General features: G+C 41.9%; 1 protein-coding gene across 2 annotated transcripts in view; it reads right to left on the reverse strand.

Annotated features, from left to right (window-relative positions):
* Window positions 1-11,591, reverse strand: part of OXNAD1 (oxidoreductase NAD binding domain containing 1) — a 55,783-nt gene extending 44,192 nt beyond the window's left edge. Inside the window, exons 1-2 of one of the 2 annotated variants that reach the window (XM_036850384.1) lie at window positions 11,236-11,591; window positions 686-842 (exon numbers count right to left, since the gene is read on the reverse strand). In XM_036850384.1, coding sequence (XP_036706279.1) covers window positions 686-698 — 13 coding nt within the window. In that variant the 5' untranslated portion in view covers window positions 699-842; window positions 11,236-11,591. The remainder of the gene's footprint in view (window positions 1-685; window positions 843-11,235) is intronic. The other variant, XM_036850385.1, reaches the window with a different exon arrangement.
* Between the last annotated feature and the right edge of the window lie 186 nt (window positions 11,592-11,777).

Below are 11,777 nucleotides of genomic sequence, written 5' to 3' on the forward strand. Positions count from 1 at the left end.
ATACTTTTTTTTGCTTCCTATCACTCTGTTTTCCTCTGCCAATTTTTAAATATTTCTTTGCCTAAGATGGCCACTTTTAACACGTTATATTGCCATATATATCTGTCCTTTACTATCTTAGTTGGCTTGGAAATAAATTAAAATGTATGTGAACACTCTATTTCCTGAGCTCTTTGGAAGGTACTACATAAATTAATTGTAACAAATACAGTGTTAGAAAAATATTCAAGTGAGGTGTGCTGCATTCCTACTCCACATTCATTGATTTAGTCCTTCATTTGACAAATATTTATTAAAGCCCATCACATGGCAGGTCCTGGGGATACAAACATGAACAAAACAAAGACCTTAGGGAGCCTACATTTAAAAGACAGAGACAAGAAATAAATAAAAGTAAATAAATTGAAAAGTGATGTCAGTTACATGTAATTTATTCAGTTATAACCAAATCATATCAAAAAGCCACTGTTTCATAACTAGTCTTTAGACAAGTAAAAGATCTACTTCTTGCCATGCAGCATCACTGTGGATAAACATGCTACTCGCTATTTTTCTCTCTAGTAAATGAAATAAGTATAAGGCCTCTTTCACCTCATGTAAGACTACTACACATAGTTTTTCTCCTTTGAATGTACTAAACCAAAAATGGCACATAAATCATTGAAAGAAAGAAGGCAAAACTTACTTTGGAAGTCCATGAGAGTTCAGGAGTCATTAAGAGTATGGCTGGCTGACTGACTGACATGCAATATTCTGGTCCTGCATTTACACTGAGACCTTTGGAATATACACCGGTTGGAACACAGACAGTGTTTCCATATACTGAAATTCTCACAAAGTGCCTGCAATGGCAGAGACAACATATAAGAACGATATTTGGGAAAATTAAAAAGCACTGTCTCTTAGTGGCAAAAGGAAAGGCTCATTGCAATCAGCAAGCATCACTGCAGAGCAAGCCGACTCTCAAAGACCCCCTTTCCATTCATTCCTCCTCCTGTTTCCACTTTTCTTGTCTGATTGTCTTGCTGCTTCTCTCTTTCATCGTCCCTGGCCTGTCTGTAACTCCTGCTGCTTAGGGTATCCACCCCATGAACAACCCGCTCAATGGCTGGAATGATATAGTTACACGTCACTTGGGGTCAACTTCCCTGATAAAATTTAACTGATATGTAGGTACATACGGACACCCTGTTCTGCTCAATGTTTTGGACAACTACAAATGTGTTTGGACAACTACAATAAGTTGTCCTCATCTAAGACACATATTTTAGTGATTATGCTGTTTGAACAGTCTACTGCTCAACTGAACTGGAAAACAAAGAAATGTTAATTTTTAAAAGCTGTTCTCTTTAAAATTCTAAAATCTTGTTTTGTAACAATAGTAACCATGACCAAGAGCACCACCTACTGGTAAATAAAGGGTATTTCATCAAATTGTGTTCAATGTGTCTTCCAAAGCAATAGGTATTTAAAGAAAAAAAACCTACCCATATTTTGAAATATGTCCAATGGTTTTACATATTCATTGTAAGTATTAATTAACTATGGAAAATTAACATATATTAAGTAATTTTCAAAACCATACAAAAAAGAATATTCCATCAATGTTTGTATCCTCATGGGCCTTACCTCACCAAAGTTATTTTATTTCTAAAACAGAGAAAAGTATCATAAATGCTAAATAAAACATATATCCATTTAAACAGTGAACTGCAAGCAACAGATAATTATGACACTATATATATAAAATCCTGAAGATGCTACCAAAAAACTACTAGAGCTCATCAATGAATTTGGTAAAGTCGCAGGATACAAAATTATACACAGAAATTCGTTGCATTTCTATACACTAGCAACAAAAGATCAGAAAGAGAAATTAAGGAAACAATCCCATTTAACATCACATCAAAAAAAAAAAAAAAACACCTAGCAATAAAACTACCTAAGGAGATAAAAGACCTGTACTCCAAAAACTATAAGATGCTGATGAAAGAAATCAAAGATGACACAAACAGATGGAAAGATACATCATGTTCTTGGATTGGAAAAATCAATATTGTCAAAATGACTAGGGCTTCCCTGGTGGCGCAGTGGTTGAGAATCTGCCTGCCAATGCAGGGGACACGGGTTCCAGCCCTGGTCTGGGAAGATCCCACATGCCGCGGAGCAAATGGGCCCGTGTGCCACAGCTACTGAGCCTGTGCGTCTGGAGCCTGTGCTCCGCAACAAGAGGCCGACGGTGAGAGGCCCGCGCACCGCGATGAAGAGTGGCCCCTGCTTGCCGGAACTAGAGAAAGCCCTCGCACAGAAACGAAGACCCAACACACCCAAAAATTAATTAATTAATTAATTAATTAAAAAAAAATAAGGCTTTAAAAAAAAAAAAAAGACTATATTACCCAAGGCTATCTACAGATTCAATGCAATCCTTATCAAATTACCAATGGCATTTTGCACAGAACTAGAACAAAAAATTTTTAAATCTGTATGGAAATACAAAAGACCTTGAGTAGCCAAAGCAATCTTGAGAAAGAAAAACGGAGCTGGAGGAATCAGGCTCCCTGACTTCAGACTATACTACAAAGCTATGGTCATCAAAACAGTATGGTACTGGCACAAAAACAGACATGTAGATCAATGGAACAGGATAGAAAGCCCAGAAATAAACCCACACACCTATGCTCAATTAACCTATGACAAAGGAGGCAGGAATATACAATGGAGAAAAGACAGTCTCTTCAGTAAGTGGTGCTGGGAAAACTGGACAGCTACATGTAAAAGAATGAAATTAGAACGTTCTCTAACACCATGCACAAAAATAAATTCAAAATGGATTAAAGACCTAAATGTAAGACCAGGTACCATAAAACTCCTAAAGGAAAACATAAGCAGGACACTCTTTGACATAAATTGCAGCTATATCTTTTTGGATCTGTCTCCTAGAGCACGGGTCCCCAACCCCGGGTCACACAGCAAGGGGGAACCGGGTCGCACAGCAGGAGGTGAGCAGCGGACAAGTGAGCGAAGCTTCATCTGTATTTACAGCCGCTCCCCATCGCTCACATTACCACCTGAGCTCCGCCTCCTGTTAGATCAGCAGCAGCATTAGATTCTCATAGGAGCACAAACCCTACTGTGAACTATGCACGCAAGGGATCTAAGCTGCATGCTCCTTATGAGAATCTAATGCCTGATGACCTGAGGTGAAGCTGAGGTGGTGATGCTAGCGCTGGGGAGCGGCTGCAAATACAGATCATTAGCAGAGAGGTCTGACTGCACAGAGACCATAATAAATCAACTGCTTGCAGACTCATATCAAAACCCTATCAGTGAGTGACAAGTGACAATTAAGCTGCATCTGGTGGCAGGCTTTATAGTGGCAAGTGAGTTGCTGTACTTCAATTGTACAGCTGCATCTAGTGGCAGGCTTTGAGTCAGAATCCGACACTTATTTAGTCCATGCGTGGCCCACCCATTATTTTATTTACCACTTCCATTGTGCCTCTTTCCCGCACTGCGCACTTGTCTCAGTCAGAGTTTTGGTAAGCCCACAAGCTAACCCTAGCCAAAATGCATAAAAAACAAACATCGCTGGAGAGCTTCTTTGAAAATGGGGAAAGACCCAATGATGAGACAGCAGAAGACTCTAAGACTGCCAACAGAAAGAAAGCTGGATTTAAAAGAAAATACCAAGAGTCTTACATAATTACGGGTTCATTGCAACAGGTTATTCACATTCTCCAAGCCTGCTTTGTATAATATGTGGCAACCGGCTATCCAACAAAGCCATGAAACCTTCAACTGCTTCGCCACATGGAGACCAAGCACCCTGCATTAAAAGACAAGCCTTTGGAGTTTTTCAAAAGAAAAAAACATGAACACGAAGAACAGAAGCAATTATTGAAGGCCACCACTTCATCAAATGTGTCTGCACTGAGAGCATCATTCTTAGTGCCCAACCACATTGCTAAAGCTAAGAAGCCCTTTACTATTGGTGAAGAGCTGATCCTGCCTGCTGCTAAGGACATTTGTCGTGAACTTTTAGGAGAGGCTGCAGTTCAAAAGGTGGCATGTGTTCCTCTTGCAGCTAGCACCGTAACTAGACGAACTGATGAAATAGCAGCAGAGGATACTGAGAGACAATTGTTCAAGAGGATTAATAAGTCACCGTGGTATGCAATCCACGTTGACGAGTCTACTGATGTTGACAATAAGGCAACAACGCTTGTTTTTTGTGCAATATATTTTTCAGAAGGATATGCATGAGGATAAGTTATGCGCACTTTTGTTGCCAACCAACACCACAGCTGCAGAACTATTCAACTCTTTGGACTTATCAGGACAAATCAGGAAAACTGAATTGGTCATTTTTTTAAAATTAATTAATTTATTTACTTTTGGCTGCATTGGGTCTTCACTGCTGTGCGCGGGCTTTCTCTAGTTGTGGCGAGTGGGGGCTACTCTTCATTGCAGTGCATGGGCTTCTCATTGTGGTGGCTTCTCTTGCTGTGGAGAACGGGCTCTAGGCGCACAGGCTTCAGTAGTTGTGGCACACGGGCTCAGTAGTTGTGGCTCGCAGGCTCTAGATCACAGGCTCAGTAGTTGTGGTACATGGGCATGTGGGATCTTCCCGGACTAGGGCTTGAACCCGTGTCCCCTGCATTGGCAGGCGGATTCTTAACCACTGCACCAGCAGGGAAGCCCTGAATTGGTCATTTTGTATCAGTATATGCGCAGACGGAGCACCTGCCACAACTGGACAGCTTTCTGGTTTCACTACTTGGGTCAAAGAGGTCGCTTATGAATGTGAGTCTACGCACTGTGTCATCTGTAGAGAAAGGCTGGTTAGCCGAAAAATGTCAGCTGAACTTAACGTTTTGCAGGATGTGATTAAAATTATCAACCACATTAAAGTACATGCCCTTAACTCACGTCTGTTTGTGCAGCTCTGTGAGATGGACACAGAGCATACACGTCTTCTCTTATACACAGAAGTGAGATGGCTTTCTAAAGGTAGATCACTGGCCACAGTTTTTGAGTTACAAGAGCCGCTCCAGAGATTTCTTTTAGAAAAACAGTCACCACTGGCACTACATTTCAGTGACACAGAATGGGTCACAAAACTTGCTTACTTGTGTGACATATTCAACCTGCTCAGCGAACTCAATCTGTCACTTCACAGGAGAACGACAACTGTGTTCAAGTTGGCAGATAAAGTGGCTGCATTCAAAGCCAAACTGGAATTATGGGGATGACAAGTGAACATTGGGAATTTTTTTTTTAAATTATTTATTTATTTATTTATTTTTGGCTGTGTTGGGTCTTTGTTTCTGTGCGAGGGCTTTCTCTAGTTGCGGCAAGCGGGGGCCACTCTTCATCGCGGTGCACGGGCTTCTGTCGCGGAGCACAGGCTCCAGACGCGCAGGCTCAGTAATCGTGGCTCTCGGGCCCAGTTGCTCCGCGGCATGTGGGATCTTCCCGGACCAGGGCTGGAACCCGTGTCCCCTGCGTTGGCAGGCGGATTCTCAACCACTGCGCCACCAGGGAAGCCCAACATTGGGAATTTTGACACGTTTCAAACATTAGCAGAGATTTTGAAAGAGACTAAGCCAGGGCCTTCTTTCTCCCAGCTAGTGCATGATCACCTATCTCAGCTTTCAAAAGAGTCTGAGCATTACTTCCCAACCACAAAAGACCCCTGAACTGGGAAGGTATGGATCCGTGACCCATTTGTGAATAAGCCAGGTGAATCAACTTCGTCCGTGCTAGAAGAGAATCAACTGCTTGAGATCACAAATGATGGTGGCCTTAAAAGTACGTTTGAGTCAACTTCAAATCTCCATACATTCTGGATTAAAGTCAAGGCGGGATATTCTGAGATCGCCACAAAAGCACTGAAAAGCCTGCTTCCCTTTCCAACATCCTGTCCTCGTGAAGCAGGGTTTTCTGCAGGGACAGCAACCAAAACGAGATCACAGAGTAGAGTGGACATAAGCCACACACTTCAGGTGTCCCCTGCCTCCCATCACCCCCAGATGGGACCATCTAGTTGCAGGAAAACAAGCTCAGGGCTCCCACTGATTCTGCATTACCGTGAGTTGTATAATTATTTCATTATATATTACGATGTAATAATAATAGAAATAAAGTGCACAATAAATGTAATGCGCTTGAATCATCCTGAAACCATCCCCCCCACCCCACCCCGGTCTGTGGAAAAATTGTCGTCCACGAAACCGGTCCCTGGTGCCAAAAAGGTTGGGGCCGCTGTCCTAGAGTAACGGAAATAAAAACAAACAAATGGGACCTAATTAAACTTAAAAGCTTTTGCACAGCAGAGGAAACCATGAACAAAACGAAAAGACAACCTACCGAATGGAATAAAAAATTTGCAAACGATGCAACCAACAAGGGGTTCATCTCCAAAATATACAAACGGCTCATACAGCGCAATATCAAAAAATCAAACAACCCAATCAAAGAATGGACAGAAGATCTAAATAGACATTTTTCCAAAGACATACAGATGGCCAAAGACACATGAAAAGATGCTCAGCATTGCTAATTATTCGAGAAATGCAAATCAAAACTAAAATGATGTATCACCTTACACTAGTCAGAATGGCCATTATCAAAAAGTCTACAAATAATAAATGCTGGAAAGGGTGTGGAGAAAAAGGAACCCTCCTACCCTGTTGGTGGGAATGTAAACTGGTGCAGCCTCTATGTAGAACAGTATGGACGTTCCTTAAAAAACTAAAAATAAAGCTACCATATGATCCTACAATCCAACTCCTGGACATATATCCAGAGAAAACCATAATTCGAAAAGATACATGCACCCCAATATTCACTGCAGCACTATTTACAATAGCCAAGACATGGAAGCAACTTAAATGGCCATTGACAGATGAATGGATAAAGATGTGGTATATATATACAATGGAATATTACTCAGCCATAAAAAAGAATGAAATAATGCCATTTGCAGCAACATGGATGGACCTAGTGATTTTCACACTAAGTGAAGTCAGACAAAGAAAGACAAATAACCACATGATATCACTTATATGTGGAATCCAAAATATGATACAAATGAACTTATCTATGAAACAGAAACAGACACACAGACATAGAAAATGAACTTATGGTTACCAAAGGGGAAAGAAGGGGAGGAATACATGTTTGGGATTAACAGATACACACTACTATATATAAAATAGATAACCAACAATGACCTACTGTAGAGCACAGGGAACTATACTCAATATTTTGTAATAACCTATAAGGGAGGAAAATCTGAAGAACATATATACTTATGTATGTATAACTGAATCGCTATGCTATACACCTGAAACTAACCAACACTGCAAATCAACTATACTTCAATAAAAATTTTTTTAAAAAACAAAGTCACATTCAAAAAATTCAAAGAAATACAAAAAAAAGAAAAAAAACTACTCATATTTTGAAATTTATGTCCAATGGTTTTATATATTCAATGTATTAATTAACTATATAAAATTAACATATTAAGTAATTTTCAAAACCATACAAGAAAGAATATTCCATCAATATTTGTATCCTCATGCGCCTTATCGCACCAAAAAGTTATTTTATTTTTAAAACAGAGAAAAGTATCATAAATGCTAAATAAAACAGATATCCATTTAAGCAATGAACTGCAAGCAACAGATTAAGATTTAAAATGAATGATACTAGTTTCTGTTCAATAACTACATTCAAATTCTTTAACAATTACTGAGGCACCAGGCACTATTTTAGGTCGTGGAGACACAATAAACAACCAGACACAAGGCCTTTGCCATCATGAGGCTTTTATCGCAATGTCTACAACAGATAATAATAAACAGATAATTAACAAGACACAGAGTACAGTGAGTGTGATAAAGGAAATAAGAGTGACGGGGTAGGTGGGGGAATATCAGGAAAGGTCTCTCTCAAGAGTCACCAGAGCTGAGACCCGAATGAGGGGGAAGAGGCAGCCAAGCAGGCGTTAAGTGCAGAGCCCTGGAGCGAGGCCCCATCACAGAAACAAGCCTGGTGCGGTAGAGGAAGCACAGCCAGCGTGACTGGAGAGCAGTGAGCCCAGGACAGTGACAGGAGATGAGGTCAAGCAGGGAGACACGTGCCAGGTCACAGCAGGCCACAGGAAGGGTGTGGGCTTTCTTCTAAAGGCGATGGGCAACAACTGAAGGGTTTAAATAAACCAGGGGAGGAAGGTGATCTAATTTACATTAGAGGATCACTCAGGCTGCCCTGTAAAGAACAGATCGCAGAGGGGCAAGAGGTGAAGCAGGAAGTTCAGTTAGAAGGCACCAGGCTAAGCGTAGATCGGATAAAACTCAGACAGAAGCAGATGAACATGGAATAGATTTTGGAATTAGAGCCCTATCACTTGCTGATAGACTGGATGAGGTGTGAGCAAGCAGAGAGAGAAAGAAAAACCAAGAATGCCTCAAAGAGCATGAATGCACTGAGACAAACGCACAGAGCTAGCATGGCACCTGCTGATTTATAATCCTAGGAGCCAGCGAGCAAGCACAGGGGACCCTGGCATTGGTGAGGGCACCCAAGTGGAATACAAGTTATAACAGGGTGCTCGACTCACAATCAGCGGAACTGGGCTCAGATCTGACTCCTTTCTGCTTTCTGACCTTAGGCCAGTCACCTCTTCCCATTTATAAATGGGAATGACAACACTACCTCACTAGACTGCTGAAAGGAATAAACGTCCGGGGAAATACCTGGCAAGCAGGAGTGTCACTAATAATCAACCCAAATATGTTATCCCTGCCAAACAATCTAGAGAGGCAGTGGGTTGATATTGCCAATAGACAACTCCTTAGCCTGATCTACAACAGCACTCATAAAAAACAGCTGCTATGACATAAGTATGATCTAGTTCTAAATTCAATCTCACGCTAAGAATTTTGGTCACTGTTATTTTCCAAATCAGCAGTGTTACAATTAAAAAAAATTATTTTTAAACCATAAATTTGTGATCTCAAATGACTGTATAGCAACTAGTAAACTTGCTTTTGTCACGCTCTCAGAGTCCAAAGATATCTCATTATATTATAAAATGTCTATTCCCTTTTAGGAATAAATGTAAAGTTTAGTAGTCATTGTGATGTTTTATTAAAAAATGCTGGGTGGCGTAAAATAATGCCTCACAGGATTGGCTAGTTTTACTTTCCTCAGCACAAGATGAACTCAAACTGGCAGAACGATATGGGGAACCACCTCTGCCCAGACAAGGGATATGGCAACAGACGGCAGGCTGAAAGTGGTATGGAAGGCCAAGGAGACCCCCAAATCTAGGCCTCAAGGGAACCAGCACTGCTCTAGCAGAAAATCTCAGCAGTCTACAGAGTGCCAGGGCTGTTTGTTTAATCTAGCTCTGCTTCAGGCACATCATATCACAGATGGCACTGAAGGTAATTAAGAGCCTAGTTTCTGGGGTCAGACAGGTCTGAGTGATCACCATAGCTTAATGTCACTTACCAGCTTTGCCCCTTTTGGTAAGTTCCTAAACCTAAGCCCCTAAAGCTCAGGTTTCCCAATGTTGAAGATGGGATTAATGATACCTATACCTCACTGGGCTGTTTCAATGACATGATGCATGTAAACCATTTGGTACAGGGCCTGGCACACAGTGTCAATTACTATTAATAAGTGGTTCATTCATTTTTCTTTTTCCATTTGAGGTAATACACACTCAAAGAAAAGTTGGAAAATTACAAGGAAATTATGAAGAAAAATTACCCAACGACTCCTGAAACTTTTAGGATCACAAACCTCAGATTTTAAGATTCCCCAGCAAATTGTTTTTGATAGATCCAAACTGTTTTCTAAAAGGTCTACCAATTTATAGTTCCATGAACCAAATATGACTGCACCCATTTCTGTACATTCAAAAATGGCTCACCTTTATTTTGTAGGTACTTATGCTCAGAAGCACTGAAGAACTAAAGAAAGTTCCCAACCTCAAAATGATCACTGGGACTACAGAATAAACACTGGAGACTCTCTGTCCTCCTGTCTCCAAGAGGCTACCTGGGAAGTATCCGTGTCTGCAAAGATTCAGGGAGCAGCCTCTGAGCTATGTGGGCTCTGAGCTATGTGGGCTTTCTCCTTTGCTCAGAGCAGAACCATCCCAGTTAACCCTCAACAAGTTTAGCAAATGTTTCCTAACTCCTGGGTAGATCTCCAATTAGGTAAAATAGAATGTTGGTGAAGCCTCTGAAATAATCTTCTACAAATCCCTTTAACATAATTTCTAAATTTTCTCCCAAAGACCCCTCTGCCTTTAGGTTTTCAAGCTTTAAAAGGGCTAAACCAGGTGGAACTTCAGCGTGCACAAAATTGATAACTTCATGCAAACGTCGGAGCACGTGTACATAAATAAGCATAAGGATGTGTACATGTGTATATTATGCATATGTATTATATAAATATAAACCGAATATCGTATATGTGATTGCTGAACCAAGTAAAACTCATAATTTCCACGCAAAAGTAGAATGTTGGATCTGAAAGGAATCTTGTAAATCATCTCTAATCCAACCCTCTTTTAGTCAGAAGAGTAAATAAGGCCCAAAGAATGTAAATGTCCAGCCCCAGAGTTAGTTCCCAACGGTCATCTTCTGAGCTCAGATCTGCTTCTAAATAGTGGTTTTCTCACTGCATTCCTTCTCTACCAAGATTTGAATAAATGCCTAGTAATGGAGACATACTCCCATGAAACCCCGTTTTACCAAGACAGGCACTAGTGCTGCTTTCGAGACAAATCACGTTTTATCTGCATTTCCCATTAAGGTATACAAAGGCCTCATGGTAGTAACTCTGCATGCTGATGCCATTTCTTTTACAAAGAAGAAACTGTGGTTCACGCAAGTTAAGTAATTTGTTCATAGGCTTGGGGACAGACAGGCTCTTCATTTCCTAGTTGTGTGATTTTGGTCAAGATACCTGACTCTCTGTATCTCAGTTTAAAGATTAATAATATGGAATAACATCTAAAGACCCAGGGTTGATGGAAGAATTATACTTAGCGAAACACCTGATCGTAGTCATATAATATTATCAATACATGCTTGGCAAACACAGAACTAGAACTCAACCTGCGTAACAGATCTTGCTTGGTCCTTTCGACAACACAATTTAGGGCATTTGAAGACAATCTAGGGTGAGGAAGAGGCGGGGATGTACCTGAATAGCCGAGTGCAGCCAGAACTACAAGCTACGCGTCGCCCAGAGCTCACGGTCACTCGGTGAAATCACTATTCCAAGGGAGCTTTTCGTCAGTCACCGGGGAGGCAGGGAGGGACGTTCCGGAGTCTGAGCAGTTCCCGCCGCCGCCTCAGACTCACAAAGCGCGCCTGCTTTTCCGCAGCGTCGCCGAGGGGCAGGGTCGACGCTACCTAGGCCGGCCGCCGCCCGCTGCGGGGTCTAGTTAAGGCCTCTCTAAGGCCCGCGGACGTGAGGCAGGTAACAACCCCCTCAACAAGCTACCTCCAGGCCGCCGCCGCCACTGGGACTCAGCTCTCAGAATAGGTACAAGCTCCGCCCCCGGCGCCGGAGAGCTTCCGGTGTTCCCCCACGTGACGCAGCAGCCGCGCGAGCGAACTCCACATATTATTGGTCGCTGCCGTCCGATGGGCGGGGCGGGGCGCGACCTCGCGGAGCAGCCACCGCCGTCCGCCCGTGTCTCCTCCCCCTAGCTCCTCCATCTCCATGGTGACCGCTACCCG

This window comes from Balaenoptera musculus, chromosome 4 (genome assembly GCF_009873245.2).
Source record: "Balaenoptera musculus isolate JJ_BM4_2016_0621 chromosome 4, mBalMus1.pri.v3, whole genome shotgun sequence".
Classification (NCBI taxonomy): domain Eukaryota; kingdom Metazoa; phylum Chordata; class Mammalia; order Artiodactyla; family Balaenopteridae; genus Balaenoptera; species Balaenoptera musculus.